This window comes from Coffea arabica, chromosome 7c (genome assembly GCF_036785885.1).
Source record: "Coffea arabica cultivar ET-39 chromosome 7c, Coffea Arabica ET-39 HiFi, whole genome shotgun sequence".
NCBI classification, from domain to species: domain Eukaryota; kingdom Viridiplantae; phylum Streptophyta; class Magnoliopsida; order Gentianales; family Rubiaceae; genus Coffea; species Coffea arabica.
Window position 1 is genome coordinate 15,785,258 of NC_092322.1, and position 18,533 is coordinate 15,803,790.

The following is an 18,533-nucleotide window of genomic DNA, read 5'->3' on the forward strand; positions in this document are numbered from 1 at the left end:
ATCGGATTGGTCCAATCTTTTCGGTGGCTATTGCTGTAATTTTGAGCAACTTTCGTGGCAATTTGATAATTTCAACATACGATTATATTATTATTATTATTATTGTTTCCTCCGTCCAGACTTTCTAGAACTCTCTCATCACCGCATAGCTGCCATGTATTCTCAACTTCGTCCTACAATTCCTCACCGTAACCACCCTTTTAAATTTGACAAAAGAAGAAAAAGAAAACCACCATTCTGATTGTCACCTTGTAAGGATATTGAATTTTGGCTCTTTTTCATCCTTGAAGTGGTTATTTTCCTACATTTTTTTTTTGGTCATTCAATTTTTTCCTAAGCCAATCAAATGAGGGTGTTCATTTAATCCGTCACTGTTTTCCTAATCTAGTCAAGTGAGGGTGTTCGTCAGAGATATTCATGAGGTGGGATTTATAATCTCTTCAGCAATTTATTCTTGATTTTGTTTCTGGTTGTTTAGTTTGTATGATTCTGTAGGAGTTCAATTTCAGATTGTTTGAGCAAATGTTTGGAATCAGTATAGTGTATGCAATCATTGGAACATGGTAATTATTGTTAAACAATTGTCTCCTTTTTTTTTTTTTTTTTTTTTTTGCATGGGTCAATTTCAAGTTGTCTCAACAAGTATATAAATGTGCCTCCATTGATGAAAGGGTATTCATTTTTCCAACAAATTACTTGGTAATATAAAGTTGTCTCAACAAGTATATAAAAGTTTGATAATGATCCCAAATTATTAGTTGAAAGTCATGTCTATGTGTGTCAACGTGTTCACAAGTAATTTATAACAATTTTTAATACGAGAACAAGTAATTTGTCACTATATATAATTGATATAATTGATCACTACAAAATACAATCTTTATACTTTGTGGGGTTTTTTTTTTACACAAAAAATTCATACTTTAATAACTTGTAGGATATTAGTGGCTTGTTGCCTCCTATTATGTAACTCATTAAACACATATTCTACTATTCGATAGGTTATGTGAATATCATAATTGTCCACCAATTTTATTTTTTTTTAAGCGTATCATCAATAATAGTTTTCAACCTACTCCTTTAATGACTCTAACTCGCGGCCTGTGAATTACAAATGAAACGTCTCACCAATTAGACTACATTTTATTATCCACTTATATTCACAGAGTGAACATAACTTTATTTTATTTGTTCCTTCGCTGAAAAATTTTATACTTAGGCACACTATGGAAGCCGAAAGGACACAACCCACCTCTATATGCAACTCGAACCACACTAATACATCATCTACTGATTTAGGGATTATCCCCGAGGCTTTGGTCTGGTGGTAGTAGCCTAGTTAGGTGAGTACCATTGCTAAGCATCGAATCTCCGATGAAACAACTCACACAGCTTGGGCAGTGGGACACGTGTGGACTAGTCTGATGATTCAGGATACCACACGTGATCATATGACCAAAAAAAAAAAAAAAGATTTAGGGATTATCCAAAACTTGACATACTCACGAAGTCATAACCACAAACTGCTTGTCAAATAAAAATCTCTACATTTTAGTCAGTCTTTCAAAAGCTGGGCATATCTTGAAAGAAAGTTAAGTTCTTGAGCAATACTGCTTTGATAATGTACATAGCTTTGGACAAGAACGAAAATGTTCATTAGAAAATTTTCAGTACAAAGGGAATCTTTTCCATTTTCACGAGGATATAAATGTGAAAAAGTTTATTGTATTACCTACCAATTGGCCAGAGACGTCAACTTCTATTAATCATCATGTTTTGTGGAGTAAATTTTCTGAACTGAGAATCCTTCTTCTTTATCTTCCAAGTCTATTTCCCTAACCGCCTAAATCCCTCAAAAGTATTTTAGTCGGAGAAAGATAAATAGAAAAAGAAAAAGTAATATCAAATTTTTTTTTTCTAGTCTGAGTAATATCAGAATACCTATCCAAACACACAGATATTATTTCTATTCTTTTTTTTAGGTCACTTCCCTATATTTTAATTCTCGACAGAGCATTCTAATTTTTTTTCCTGTACATTAAAAACAAAGCCAAGAAAAAATTATGATTTTTTTTTTAGAAACTATAAGATTGTATTGTACAAAGGGAAAATATTGCTAGGTGGGAAGCCAAAATTCATTCAAAGTGGGAAAAATAACACAGTGATAATTAGGATTCATACCTATTTAAATATTGAAAAAAGAAAAGAAAAGGAAAGGTAGAACACCGTAGCAGATGTCACGTGCATGCCACGGGGGCCAAAATCATTTAGAAACTTCAAAGAAATGTCCAATTCATTTTTCCTGGAAATTTGATTGGATTTACATGCATGTTATCTTCCGGTCTTCCTTCCCTAGGGTAGAAGTTATTACTTCATTTACAGGATTACGCGGTTGAGCAATTGGCAACTTTCGGTCATAGAGCTTGGTCAATGCCTCAATGGAACTTGTAGCTAGGATAGGAGGAAATTTCCTTTCTTTTTCTCTCTAAATTCCTAGGAAGATCGGTCTTTATTTAGTAGCAGAGGGAAAAAAATAAAAAAAAAAGAATCTTGTTAACGAAGCAAAGTGACTTTTGTAGGTTATGTGTGTGTGTCTATACACACACACACACGCATATATATATATATATATATATATATATATATATATATATATATATATATATAATGCACATTTTGAAGATAAATCGTAGGTTTTTTATTTAGAAAAACTTTGTCCTAGCAAGGAAAGAGAGATTTAAAAAACGGTAAAAGTGAAAAGAAATTTAAACTCACAACGTCTAAGTTTTAGAGTTTCAACCTTAACAATTAAATTAACGCATCCTCAATATAGGTATATATGTATACATACATACATACATACATATATATATATATATATATATATATATATATATGTATATGTATAATCTTAATTCCCTCTTTTTGGGTAGAAAACGTGGTAAGAATTCAATACGAGCAGGAAAATTATATAATTTTTTTTTCACTATACACAAAATTAACTTTCTGTTCAAAATACTTATGGCCACATTATTTTGGTAGTAATTTTATCTTAATCTGCTTTAAGTGCCAAGAGTCCAATCCTTGGCTTGCCTCATGCTGTGAGAATATGTCACTCAACCAAAAGGAATTTCCAAGAGAGTTTCTGATCATTTTCCTCCTCTTTTCAGTGCTCTGTCTAAAATCCACAAAACCCTATTACTTCTGGACTCAATGCATACAACTCCTAGTGCCTTTATTTCCCTATATCTAGGGGTGAAGACACCCTTATTTTGCCCAAACTTTCATTCCCAACATTAATCCATCTAAGTAGGGATTGTCCCATACACCTTCATTGTTCACTAGGTAATGCTGTTGAGTACTTGTTCAAATCATTATTTGGTTCCATTATTTTCTCCAAAGTTCTTTGGCTATTTGGTTCAGTAGTTTTAAGGCAGAAAGACAATCCCTTTTTCCTTTTTATTTTTTCTGTTATTGCACTGTTTGCAGCATCTTGTGTTTTGCCCATTTTTGTCCCTGCGAGCAGGACCTGGCAATCTCTAGGACATCTGGAGGAAGCTCTTGGTCCCTAATATGAAGTTCCTTCATAAACAGCATCCAACCTTCGTCAGCAGAAAGTGGTTCCACCTACCTTAATTTCCTTCTGGCATCCCATTTTGTAGCACACGTCCAATGATAGACTAACCACAATCAACTTCCTCCCTTCTTTTCCTAGAGGAATTCCTATCTTTCCAACATCAATAGGTGTCGATACACCATCAAGTACGATCACAAACTTGTTCTTCCTGTCTAATGCCCTTGATAATTTGGCTGCTCTCTTCCTATCATCACCAACATCCATATTTGAGATATCGACATGCAAGTCTCCTGCCAAGTCGTCCTGCAATTTGGAGACTGCAGAATTAGCATCACTGAACCAATATACATGCTTCAAAAATTTGTCTTCTTTTACTACAGCTGTTCTGCCTACTCCAGGCATACCATAGATCCCGTTGCATGAAACCTTGTCATCCATTAACCAAGCCCGTGCGTCCGTCAAATTTTGTTGAACTGATTGGCTCTTCTGTTACCAAAGGCTTATTTTCCACTTGGACAGGAATCGTATAGCCACTGCAAAATGACCCTTGTTCACTGAAAAAAGTACGGAGGTTTGCCGCTTGGGATCATCGCTAAGGTGAGAAGCATGATAGGGGCTAATGACATTCGTGAGTGGAGAGATGATGCATTGGCAGAGATGGAAGAAGGACCAGATGACAAGGTTTTTGAGGTAATGAAAAGCAGTTTTTATGGCTTGAGAAATGAAAGGTGGAAGACCTGCTTCTTGCATTGCTCTATCCTCTTGAAAGATGAAACAATTCCAAGGGATGAAGTAGTTCGAGGGGCTCATCTCGAAAGGATTGCTGGATAGAAGATGCAAAGAAGCAAAGTTTCATCAGGGTCATACCATACTCAAAGCACTCGTGAAGCCTTTTTTGCTGGATTGTGTTGTGAATGATGATGGAGTGGATTGCTTGAAGATGCATCCTTTGATAAGAGACATGGCCGCTGAGATACTGAAGAGTGACCCAACCTACATGGTAAAACGATTCTCTTCCTGCATTTCCTTTGTAGGACTAGGAATTAAGTCTAATTGCAATGGAAGTAGGAGTATTGTTGTCCTTTCATATGATTCAAAAGGTGGAGATGGTACCATTAACGAATGGTGCAGTGCAAAAATTACTCTGCTTTTAGGTATAGCATTACTCTTTTTTTTTCCCCAAAGTAGAGACAATATGAATACTAATGTTTGATTTGGAAGTGACAAACTTTGTGCAAATCAATAGACATATCAACAGAATGTCATATCCCAGTGACCAACAAAGGGAAGTTAGTCTATGCTGTTAATCGGTTGGAGTTGAACCAGAAAACAATAAAAAAAAAAAAACCAAAATTACCACCAGGGAATGGACAGTAAATGCATGAAACTTGAACTTTATAACTAAGTTGTTAGGATCGGGTCAGGAAATAGACAAACTCAAGTTAGCACAAATTAGACGGTATAACTGACCATATAATAGATAGGCGGTAGATACCAGCCATATAATAATTAGGCGGTAAAACCGACCATATAAAGACGGATAACAAAGCAAATAAAAGACACAGAAGATTTACGTGGTTCGGTCAAATTGACCTACGTCCACGGGCGAGGGAGGAGCAATATTTCTATTATGAAAAAGAAATACAAAAGCCGTAGGAAAGTGGTTCCTAGGCCAAAAGGCACTTATAAAAGGTTTAGAAAATATTCCTAAACACAAAACAAGAGAGCCTAAAATATTTGACTAAATGGGCTAGATGACTCAAGAAGCTAATAGCCCATATAACTCTCTTGAGTGGTGCAATTAACTTCAACATATGAGGCCTATATTTATAGGCGCAAAATGGAAAGCATCCTTAGCTTTCCTCCGATGTGGGACGAACCACAATTCTTTGGTCAGCAATTGCGGCTTCAACAAATCTCCACCTTGGTGAGTCCCCAACATCGAGAGATTATAAACTTGCTCCACCTTCTTCATATAAGCCCCAATGGGCTTAAATCACCAATAACGAACACCAACCAAGTCCAAACACTGCTTGAACTTGTAAACTGGAAGAGGTTTCGTAAACATATCGGCTGGATTGTCCTTAGTATTGATTTTCTGAATAAGAACTTTTCCCTCAGCAATGATATCCCGAATGAAGTGATACTTCACATCAATGTGTTTCGTCCTCTCATGATACATCTGATCTTTAGTCAAGTGTATGGCACTTTGACTATCACAGTGAATATCAGTAACACCTTGATATAGACTTAACTCGCTAAATAAACTCTTCAACCATAAGGCTTCTTTGATTGCCTCGGTCACAGCCATATATTCTGCTTCTGTAGTAGACAAAGCTACGACAGGTTGTAGAGTAGCTTTCCAACTGACAGCACAACCGCCAATGCAAAATACATAGCCTGAAAGCGATCTTCTCCTGTCAAGATCCCCAGCGTAGTCTGAGTCTACAAAACCAACCAAAGTGTTATTATTTCTTCCAAACTCCAAACATGCATTTGAAGTACCTCGCAAGTATCTGAGAATCCACTTCACAGCCTGCCAATGTGTTTTACCAGGGCAAGACATATATCTGCTAACAACACTAACTGCTTGTGCAATATCTGGACGAGTACAAACTATTGCATACATAATACTGCCGACTGCACTGGAATAAGGAACCCGTGCCATATAATTTTCCTCTTCATCTGATTTTGGTGATTGAGCAGCAGATAGCCGAAAATGGCTAGCAAGAGGAGTAGATACTGGTTTAGCATCTTTCATGCCAAAACACTCCAAGACTTTCTCAAGGTAATTTTTCTGGGTCAAAAATAACTTCCCTACTCCTCGATCTCGATTGATATCCATTCCAAGAATTTTCTTAACTGCTCCCAAATCTTTCATTTCAAATTCACTATTTAACTGCAGTTTCAAGGTGTGAATTTCTGACAAATTCTTGGCAGCAATGAGCATGTCATCAACATAAAGCAGCAAATAAATGAAAGAACCATCATTTAACTTCCGGAAGTAAACACAACTATCATACATGCTCCTCAAATAACCATGACCCAACATAAAGGAATCAAACCTCTTATACCATTGTCTTGGAGACTGTTTCAATCCATATAAGGATTTCTTCAACAAACAAACATGGTCTTCCTTACCTTCAATTTCAAAACCCTGGGGTTGTCTCATATAAATTTGTTCTTCAAGTTCGCCATGTAAGAAAGCTGTCTTAACGTCGAGCTGTTCTAACTCCAAATTATACATGGCAACTAAAGCAAGCAAAACACGAATAGAGTTATGTTTAACAACAGGTGAGAATATATCATTAAAATCAACACCTTGTATCTGACTATAGCCCTTTGCAACTAATCGTGCTTTATACCTTGCATCTTCAACCCCTGGAATACCTTGCTTTTTCTTGAAGACCCACTTGCAACCAACAATTTTCTTAGCTGACGGCGGCTTTACAAGAACCCAAGTTTCATTCTGATGAAAAGATTCGATTTCTTCATTCATCGCAATCAACCACTTTGTAGAATCATCACAAGAAACTGCTTCTGAATAGGTGGAAGGCTCGCCAACTGCATCAGTTTCTTCTGCAACAGACAAAGCATATGCAACTAAATTTGCATATCTTTGTGGTGGTCGAATGTCTCTCGTTTGTCTATCTCTGGCTATGAAATACTCCTCTTCTTCTGAACTATTTTCAATAGTAGATTCAAGTGCATCTACTGGCACTTGCTGAATAGAAGATTTGGATTGAGAAGGACCAGAACTGCCAATATCAAGCTCCACCTGCTTCTGTGTACTATCAGTAGTACAAGGACTAGAAGACTCCTTCTTGGAAGATAACATAGATAATTCATCAAAAGTAACATCTCTACTGATTACAAATTTTGGGGATTTGGGATCAGGATACCATAATCTGTATCCTTTCACCCCAGAAGCATATCCAAGAAAAATGCACTTTTTAGCCCTAGGCTCTAATTTTCCATCATTCACATGCATGTATGCTGGACACCTAAAAACTTTTAAATTGAAGTAATCAGCAGGAGTACCTGACCAAACTTCCTCAGGAGTTTTGAAATCAAGAGATGCAGAAGGAGAACAGTTGACAATATAACAGGCCATATTAATCGCCTCTGCCCAAAAGTCGTTTGTCAACCCTGCATTGGAGATCATACATCTTGCTCTCTCCAAAAGCGTTCTGTTCATACGTTCAGCCACACCATTTTGTTGAGGCGTCATCCTGACTGTGTGATGCCGAACAATTCCTTCATTTTTGTAAAATTCATTAAATTCACCTCCACAAAATTCCATACCATTATCTGTTCTCAACCGTTTAACATGTTTTCCTGCTTGTTTCTCAATCAAAACTTTCCATTGTTTGAAAGTTAGGAAAACATTATTTTTATGCTTAAAAAAATAGACCCAAACTTTTCTTGAATAATCATCAATGAAAGTCAACATGTACCTGGCACCACCTTTAGAAGGAGCACGAGAAGGACCCCATAGATCTGAATGAATGTAATCAAGAGTGCCTTTTGTCTTGTGAATTGCTGGTGAACTGAAGCTAACTCTTTTCTGCTTCCCAAAAATACAATGTTCACAGAATTCCAATGGACCGGTACTTTGTCCACACAGAAGTCCTCTTTTGCTCAGTATGTCCAAGCCTTTTTCGCTCATGTGCCCCAAACGCATATGCCATAATTTGGTGATTTCTATATCTGACAAAGATGATGTTGAAACAGTAGCAGCACCTGTCACAGTAGATCCCTGCAAAATATACAAAGTACCAGATCTGTGTGCCTTCATAACAACAAGAGCTCCTCGAGTGATTTTGAGAACTCCATCTCCACATGAATACTTGCACCCGATAGACTCAAGAGTGCCCAAAGAGATGAGATTTTTCTTCAAATCTGGAACATGTCTAACATTTGTGAGCGTCCTCACAATACCATCGTACATTTTAATCCGGATTGTGCCTTTGCCAACAACTTTACAAACAGCGTTGTTGCCCATTAAGACAACTCCACCTTCAGTTGATTCATATGTTGAAAACCAGTCCTTATTGGGACACATATGATATGAACAACCCGAATCTAAAATCCACTCATTGTTAGACCTAAAATTATTTTCCGTTGCACAGAAAATAGTTCCATCATTCTCATCAACGGCAATACTAGCCTCGGTGGTTTCACTCCTTTTCTCCTTTTGCTTTTCTTTATTTTTCAATTTAAAGCAATCAGAAATAATGTGGCCCTTCTTTTTACAATAGTTGCACACCACATTTTTATGTCTGGATTTGGATCTACTTCTATTTTCTGTGTTTCTCTTTTCAGATCTACCCCGAACAAACAAGCCATCAGCTTGACTCCCACTAGTTTCCCAGTAATATCCCTATCTATCTGCTCTTTAGATTTTAATGCAGATTTAATTTTCCGATACAAAATTGTTTCATTTCCATATATCATAGTATCACGGAAATGCTTAAAAGACTGGGGAAGGGAACACAAAAGTAATAGGGCCTGATCTACATCATCAATTTTCGAATCTATATTCTCCAAATCCATAATAATGGAATCAAATTTATCAAGATGGGAGAGTATAGATGTACCTTCAGACATCCGAAGCATGTACAAACTCTGCTTCAAATATAGCCGATTCTCGACTGTCTTTTTCATATATAAGTCTTTCAATTTATCCCACATAGCCTTGGCCGAAGTCTCCGTTGCTACCTCACGCAATACCTCATCGGAGAGATTTAGGATAATACTGGATCTTGCCTTCTTATCCATCTCAGCAAAATTTGCATCTGTCACATCTTCTGGCTTTTTCTCAATTCCTTGAAATGCCAAATCAACTCCGTCTTGAACAAGAATGGCCTCCATCTTGAGCTGCCACATGCCGAAATTGACATTCCTGTCGAATTTCTCGACAACCGTCTTTGTTATCGTCATTGTTGCCACAAAATCTGTAACTTGAAATTTGTCTCAAAAAACTGGCCAAACAAATATGCAAGTCTCGTGAGCGGGCCCCACAGGGTGAGCTGACTCCACGAGATAAGCGGGCCCCACGAGGATGAACGGACCCCACAAGGTGAGCGGTCCCCACGGATAAACGGACCCCACAGGATGAGTGGGCCCCACAGGATGGACGGACCCCACCAAATGAACGGGCCCCACCAGATGAACCTGTCTTGCAAAATATAACAACCAGCTCTGATACCAGTTTGTTAGGACCGGGCCAGGAAATAGACAAACTCAAGTTAGCACAAAATAGGCGGTATAACCGACCATATAATAGATAGGCGGTAGATACCAGTCATATAATAATTAGGCGGTAAAACCGACCATATAAAGACGGATAACAAAGCAAATAAAAGACACAGAAGATTTACGTGGTTCGGTCAAATTGACCTACGTCCACGGGCGAGAAAGGAGCAATATTTCTACTATGAAGAAGAAATACAAAAGCCGTAGGAAAGTGGTTCCTAGGCCAATAGGCACTTACAAAAGAGTTTAGAAAATATTCCTAAACTCAAAACAAGAGAGCCTAAAATATTTGACTAAATGGGCTAAATGACTCAAGAAGCTAATAGCCCATATAACTCTCTTGAGTGGTGCAATTAACTTCAACATATGAGGCCTATATTTATAGGCGCAAAATGGAAAGCATCCTTAGCTTTCCTCCGATGTGGGACGAACCACAATTCTTTGGTCAACAATTGCGGCTTCAACATAAGTGACTAAACCCTTTTGACTCGTCTTGATAGAAGAAGTGTGGTGATACAAAAATGATCACCTAATCAAATGGCAAGACCTGACTTGGATCATACACAAGAGTCAAATCCATTTGCAGCCTAATAGACACTAAATTCAGTTAATGTTGAAGCCGCAATTGCTGACCAAAGAATTGTGGTTCGTCCCACATCGGAGGAAAGCTAAGGATGCTTTTCATTTTGCGCCTATAAATATAGGCCTCATATGTTGAAGTTAATTGCACCACTCAAGAGAGTTATATGGGCTATTAGCTTCTTGAGTCATTTAGCCCATTTAGTCAAATATTTTAGACTCTCTTGTTTTGAGTTTAGGAATATTTTCTAAACTCTTTTGTAAGTGCCTATTGGCCTAGGAACCACTTTCCTACGGCTTTTGTATTTCTTCTTCATAGTAGAAATATTGCTCCTTTCTCGCCCGTGGACGTAGGTCAATTTGACCGAACCACGTAAATCTTCTGTGTCTTTTATTTGCTTTGTTATCCGTCTTTATATGGTCGGTTTTACCGCCTAATTATTATATGACTGGTATCTACCGCCTATCTATTATATGGTCGGTTATACCGCCTACTTTGTGCTAACTTGAGTTTGTCTATTTCCTGGCCCGGTCCTAACAAACTGGTATCAGAGCTGGTTGTTATATTTTGCAAGACAGGTTCATCTGGTGGGGCCCGTTCATCTGGTGGGGTCCGTCCATCCTGTGGGGCCCACTCATCCTGTGGGATCCGTTTATCCGTGGGGCCCGCTCACCTTGTGGGGTCCGTTCATCCCCGTGGGGCTCGCTTATCTCGTGGGGTCCGCTCACCCTGTGGGGCCCGCTCACGAAACTTGCATATTTGTTTGACCAGTTTTTGAGACAAATTTCAGGTTATAGATTTTGTGGCAACAATGACGATAACAAAGACTGTTGTCGAGAAATTCGACACGAATGTCAACTTCGGCATGTGGCAGCTCAAGATGGAGGCCATTCTTGTTCAAGACGGAGTTGACTTGGCAATTCAAGGAATTGAGAAAAAGCCAGAAGATGTGACAGATGCAAATTTTGCTGAGATGGATAAGAAGGCAAGATCCAGTATTATCCTAAATCTCTCCGATGAGGTATTGCGTGAGGTAGCAACGGAGACTTCGGCCAAGGCTATGTGGGATAAATTGAAAGCCTTGTATATGAAGAAGACAGTCGAGAATCGGCTATATTTGAAGCAGAGTTTGTACATGCTTCGGATGTCTGAAGGTACATCTATACTCTCCCATCTTGATAAATTTGATTCCATTATTATGGATTTGGAGAATATAGATTCGAAAATTGATGATGAAGATCAGGTCCTATTACTTTTATGTTCCCTTCCTCAGTCCTTTAAGCATTTCCGTGATATTATGATTTATGGAAAGGAAACAATTTCGTATCGAAAAATTAAATCTGCAGTAAAATTTAAAGAGCAGATAGATAGGGATATTACTGGGAAAACTAGTGGGAGTCAAGCCGATGGCTTGTTTGTTCGGGGTAGATCTGAAAGGAGAAATACAGAAAATAGAAGTAGATCCAAATCCAGACATAAAAATGTGGTGTGCAACTATTGTAAAAAGAAGGGCCATATTATCTCTGATTGCTTTAAATTGAAAAATAAAGAAAAGCAAAAGGAGAAAAGGAGTGAAACCACCGAGGCTAGTATTGCCGTTGATGAGAATGATGGAACTATTTTCTGTGCAACAGAAAATAATTTTAGGTCTAACAATGAGTGGATTTTAGATTCGGGTTGTTCATATCATATGTGTCCCAATAGGGATTGGTTTTCAACATATGAATCAACTGAAGGTGGAGTTGTCTTAATGGGCAACAACGCTGTTTGTAAAGTTGTTGGCAAAGGCACAATCCGGATTAAAATGTACCATGGTATTGTGAGGACGCTCACAAATGTTAGACATGTTCCAGATTTGAAGAAAAATCTCATCTCTTTGGGCACTCTTGAGTCTATCGGGTGCAGGTATTGAGGTGGAGATGGAGTTCTCAAAATCACTCGAGGAGCTCTTGTTGTTATGAAGGCACACAGATCTGGTACTTTGTATATTTTGCAGGGATCTACTGTGACAGGTGCTGCTGCTGTTTCAACATCATCTTTGTCAGATACAGACATCACCAAACTATGGCATATGCGTTTGGGGCACATGAGCGAAAAAGGCTTGGGCATACTAAGCAAAAGAGGACTTCTGTGTGTACAAAGTACCGGTCCATTGGAATTCTGTGAACATTGTATTTTTGGGAAGCAGAAAAGAGTTAGCTTCAGTTCACCAGCAATTCACAAGACAAAAGGCACTCTTGATTACATTCATTCAGATCTATGGGGTCCTTCTCGTGCTCCTTCTAAAGGTGGTGCCAGGTACATGTTGACTTTCATTGATGATTATTCAAGAAAAGTTTGGGTCTATTTTTTTAAGCATAAAAATAATGTTTTCCTAACTTTCAAACAATGGAAAGTTTTGATTGAGAAACAAGCAGGAAAACATGTTAAACGGTTGAGAACAGATAATGGTATGGAATTTTGTGGAGGTGAATTTAATGAATTTTACAAAAATGAAGGAATTGTTCGGCATCACACAGTCAGGATGACGCCTCAACAAAATGGTGTGGCTGAACGTATGAACAGAACGCTTTTGGAGAGAGCAAGATGTATGATCTCCAATGCAGGGTTGACAAACGACTTTTGGGCAGAGGCGATTAATATGGCCTGTTATATTGTCAACTGTTCTCCTTCTGCATCTCTTGATTTCAAAACTCCTGAGGAAGTTTGGTCAGGTACTCCTGCTGATTACTTCAATTTAAAAGTTTTTAGGTGTCCAGCATACATGCATGTGAATGATGGAAAATTAGAGCCTAGGGCTAAAAAGTGCATTTTTCTTGGATATGCTTCTGGGGTGAAAGGATACAGATTATGGTATCCTGATCCCAAATCCCCAAAATTTGTAATCAGTAGAGATGTTACTTTTGATGAATTATCTATGTTATCTTCCAAGAAGGAGTCTTCTAGTCCTTGTACTACTGATAGTACACAGAAGCAGGTGGAGCTTGATATTGGCAGTTCTGGTCCTTCTCAATCCAAATCTTCTATTCAGCAAGTGCCAGTAGATGCACTTGAATCTACTATTGAAAATAGTTCAGAAGAAGAGGAGTATTTCATAGCCAGAGATAGACAAACGAGAGACATTCGACCACCACAAAGATATGCAAATTTAGTTGCATATGCTTTGTCTGTTGCAGAAGAAACTGATGCAGTTGGCGAGCCTTCCACCTATTCAGAAGCAGTTTCTTGTGATGATTCTACAAAGTGGTTGATTGCGATGAATGAAGAAATCGAATCTTTTCATCAGAATGAAACTTGGGTTCTTGTAAAGCCGCCGTCAGCTAAGAAAATTGTTGGTTGCAAGTGGGTCTTCAAGAAAAAGCAAGGTATTCCAGGGGTTGAAGATGCAAGGTATAAAGCACGATTAGTTGCAAAGGGCTATAGTCAGATACAAGGTGTTGATTTTAATGATATATTCTCACCTGTTGTTAAACATAACTCTATTCGTGTTTTGCTTGCTTTAGTTGCCATGTATAATTTGGAGTTAGAACAGCTCGACGTTAAGACAGCTTTCTTACATGGCGAACTTGAAGAACAAATTTATATGAGACAACCCCAGGGTTTTGAAATTGAAGGTAAGGAAGACCATGTTTGTTTGTTGAAGAAATCCTTATATGGATTGAAACAGTCTCCAAGACAATGGTATAAGAGGTTTGATTCCTTTATGTTGGGTCATGGTTATTTGAGGAGCATGTATGATAGTTGTGTTTACTTCCGGAAGTTAAGTGATGGTTCTTTCATTTATTTGCTGCTTTATGTTGATGACATGCTCATTGCTGCCAAGAATTTGTCAGAAATTCACACCTTGAAACTGCAGTTAAATAGTGAATTTGAAATGAAAGATTTAGGAGCAGTTAAGAAAATTCTTGGCATGGATATCAATCGAGATCGAGGAGTAGGAAAGTTATTTTTGACCCAGAAAAATTACCTTGAGAAAGTCTTGGAGCGTTTTGGCATGAAAGATGCTAAACCAGTATCTACTCCTCTTGCTAGCCATTTTCGGCTATCTGCTGCTCAATCACCACAATCAGATGAAGAGAAAGATTATATGGCACGGGTTCCTTATTCCAGTGCAGTCGGCAGTATTATGTATGCAATGGTTTGTACTCGTCCAGATATTGCACAAGCAGTCAGTGTTGTTAGCAGATATATGTCTTGCCCTGGTAAAACACATTGGCAGGCTGTGAAGTGGATTCTCAGATACTTGCGAGGTACTTCAAATGCATGTTTGGAGTTTGGAAGAAATAATAACACTTTGGTTGGTTTTGTAGACTCAGACTACGCTGGGGATCTTGACAGGAGAAGATCGCTTTCAGGCTATGTATTTTGCATTGACGGTTGTGCTGTCAGTTGGAAAGCTACTCTACAACCTGTCGTAGCTTTGTCTACTACAGAAGCAGAATATATGGCTGTGACCGAGGCAATCAAAGAAGCCTTGTGGTTGAAGAGTTTATTTAGCGAGTTAAGTCTATATCAAGGTGTTACTGATATTCACTGTGATAGTCAAAGTGCCATACACTTGACTAAAGATCAGATGTATCATGAGAGGACGAAACACATTGATGTGAAGTATCACTTCATTCGGGATATCATTGCTGAGGGAAAAGTTCTTATTCAGAAAATCAATACTAAGGACAATCCAGCCGATATGTTTACGAAACCTCTTCCAGTTTACAAGTTCAAGCAGTGTTTGGACTTGGTTGGTGTTCGTTATTGGTGATTTAAGCCCATTGGGGCTTATATGAAGAAGGTGGAGCAAGTTTATAATCTCTCGATGTTGCGGACTCACCAAGGTGGAGATTTGTTGAAGCCGCAATTGCTGACCAAAGAATTGTGGTTCGTCCCACATCGGAGGAAAGCTAAGGATGCTTTCCATTTTGCGCCTATAAATATAGGCCTCATATGTTGAAGTTAATTGCACCATTCAAGAGAGTTATATGGGCTATTAGGTTCTTGAGTCATTTAATCCATTTAGTCAAATATTTTAGGCTCTCTTGTTTTGAGTTTAGGAATATTTTCTAAACTCTTTTGTAAGTGCCTATTGGCCTAGGAACCACTTTCCTACGGCTTTTGTATTTCTTCTTCATAGTAGAAATATTGCTCCTTTCTCGCCCGTGGACGTAGGTCAATTTGACCGAACCACGTAAATCTTCTATGTCTTTTATTTGCTTTGTTATCCGTCTTTATATGGTCGGTTTTACCGCCTAATTATTATATGGCTGGTATCTACCGCCTATCTATTATATGGTCGGTTATACCGCCTACTTTGTGCTAACTTGAGTTTGTCTATTTCCTGGCCCGGTCCTAACAGTTAAGTCCAACACAAGAGTCAGGCATTTTTTCTATACTACCTAAAAGTCACATTTTAATCATGTTGATTAGATTCAACTTTATTCTTTCTTCATGTTCTAACCTGAATATCAGAGTTTAAGCAAGGGTTATAGCCCAGCATTTGACTAGTAGACTAGACAAGTAGTAGACTAGGAGGCAGAAGATCAATAGAAGGTAACAGAAAAATGGAAAGACTAGTACAGGATTTGAAGTCCTTGCCATCAGCATATAGTGCTACAAGTGCGAACACATGATAAATGTGCCAAAGGCTCGAAGAGTTGAGAACAAAGATGGTTACCACGAGGAAGACAATCCGCAATACACACGCCACTCCAGACGCTCGACACTTACAGAGCAACCAAAGGAAACTTTAAGCCCTGCTAGAGCTGGACTCAAACGGATCGCTTTGGGGAATGAATAAAAGGGTTCAGTAGGAAAACTAGGAATAGCATCTAATTTGCTGGTTGAGCTGCATGGATGCCTTCTCAGCTTGGAACTCAAGCAAATGGTTCAATAGCAAATGATTGCAGGTACCTAGCTGCTGAATGAGCAACTAAGTTCACAGAAGCAAACGGGAGAACTTTCAACGAAGAAATCAAAATTAAATTACTAACCTTGAATTCCAAGTGTTTACCTCAAAAGCAAACGGGAGAACTTGAAAGTTGAAATAAGGACTCATTAGATAGTTATTCTTGCCAGCTGAGGTGAAACTTTGAAAGTTTGACCAACTCATTAAATATGTCGTCGTACTGTTCCTATAGTTATTTCCAATATTTTGCCTCGGACCCCTACCCCTTTTATGTCTATTTGTTGAAGATAAATAAGAAGAAATCTCTTTCCAAGAAACTTACATCCTTGCCATGCATGATGGAACTCGACATTTCTTGCCAAATAGTAATGCAGGAAGTATTTCGCATTATATCCTGTCAAAGTTCTCTAAACCCACCCCCTCCCCCGCGGGTGCGGCCCCAAAAAAAAAAAAAAAACTCTGGAGGTGTCTGCTGCCATGGGTGCCCTGGTACCGGAAAACTGTCCTAATATTTTGTTATTCACGTCCACTTCTTCTACTATACTACTATAAAGAAAGTAACGTGACTTAATAACTCTGTTTGGGCTGTAAGTGGGGGCTTAAATTCCACCTGCAGTAAAAAAAATTTCAGGGTTATGTCAAAATACTTTCTTGGTTTATTAAGGTCTGTGTCTCTACTAGTCCCTAATACAAAGTCTTTTTAGACTCCCCTCTTCTTTAGTCTAGGATAGATGGATTATACAATAATTATCGTTTTCGAAAAAAAAAACTCCAAAAAAAATAACCCCTCCCCCCCCCGCCCTAGGCGGCCCAAAAAAAAAAAACAACTCTGGAGGTGTCTATTGCCACGAGTGCCTAGGTACTGAAAAACTGTCCTAACATTTTGTCATTCACGTCCACTTCTTCTACTGTAAAGAAAGTAATGTGACTTAATAACTCTGTCGATTCAAAATCACTGAGCTTAGCTCATTGGCCACCAAGGTGAGTCTTAAGATCCTGCTTGGACTATAAGTGGGGGTTTAAATTCCACCTACAGTAAAAAAAAATTTCAGAGTTATGCCAAAATACTCTCTTGGTTTATTAAGGTCTGTGTCTCTATTAGTCCCTAACACAAAGCTTCTTTAGGCTTCCCTCTCCTCTAGTCTAGAATAGATAGGTTATATAATAGTTGTCGTCTTTGGAAAAAAAAAAAAAATCTCCGGAAAAAATAACCCCCCTTGCGGCCCAAAAAAAAAAAAACTCTGGAGGTGTCTATTACCACGGATGCCCTGGTATTGGGGCTGCAAATGAGTCGAGTCGAGTCGAGTTTTGGCCTTATCGAGTAGAGCCTTGACTTAATTTCATCGAACTCGAGCTCGAGCTCGACGAGCTGGCAATTTTGAAGCTCGAGCTCGAAAAAAATAAAAATAATTATTTTATTTTTTTAATAAATAAATAAAATAATATTTTTTCTTAATAAATAATAAAATATTAAGGATATTTATGTAATTTTACTATTAAAATTAAAAAATATAAAATATATATACTTAAAATAAAAAAAATTATATATATACTTAAAATATATATATATATATATATATATATATATATATATATATATATATATATATATCTATATATATATATATTCGAACTCGCGAGCCTAACGAGCTTAATATTTTGAGCTCGAGTTCGAGCTCGAATTAGCTCGAACTCGACTCGAGCTGCTCGCGAGCGGCTCGATTCGTTTGCAACCCTATCTGGTGTCGAAAAACTGTCATAACATTTTGTCATTCACGTCCACTTCTTCTACTATAAAGAAAGTAATGTGACTTAATAACTCTGTCGTTTCAAAACCACTGAGCTTAGTTCAGTGGTCACCAAAGTGGGTCTTAAGATCCTGCTTGGGTTATAAGTGGAGGTTTAAATTCCACCTGCAGTAAAAAAAAAAATCCAAGGTTATGTCAAAACACTCTCTTGATTTATTAAAGTCTGTCTCTACTAGTCCCTAACAGGAAGCCTCTTTAGACTCCCCTCTCTTCTAATCTAGGATAGATAGATTATACAATAGTTGTTGTCTGCGAAAAAAAAAAAAAACTCCTGAAAAGATAACCCCACTTGCACCCCAAAAAAAAAAAACCTCTGGAGGTGTCTACTGCCACGGATGCCTTGGTACCAGAAACTGTCCTAAAATTTTGTCATTCACGTCCACTTCTTCTACTATAAAGAAAGTAATGTAA

At 38.0% G+C, this 18,533-nt stretch overlaps 1 protein-coding gene across 1 annotated transcript; it reads right to left on the minus strand.

The window, feature by feature from the left end:
* Nucleotides 1–3,471: 3,471 nt before the first annotated feature.
* On the minus strand, nt 3,472–4,015 carry LOC140010570 (probable disease resistance protein At1g61300). The gene is made up of 2 exons (XM_072057862.1): nt 3,686–4,015; nt 3,472–3,582 (listed from the first exon to the last, which is right to left on the minus strand). The coding sequence occupies exons 1-2, from the start codon at nt 4,013–4,015 to the stop codon at nt 3,472–3,474; spliced, it is 441 nt and encodes a 146-aa protein (XP_071913963.1).
* Nucleotides 4,016–18,533: the final 14,518 nt, after the last annotated feature.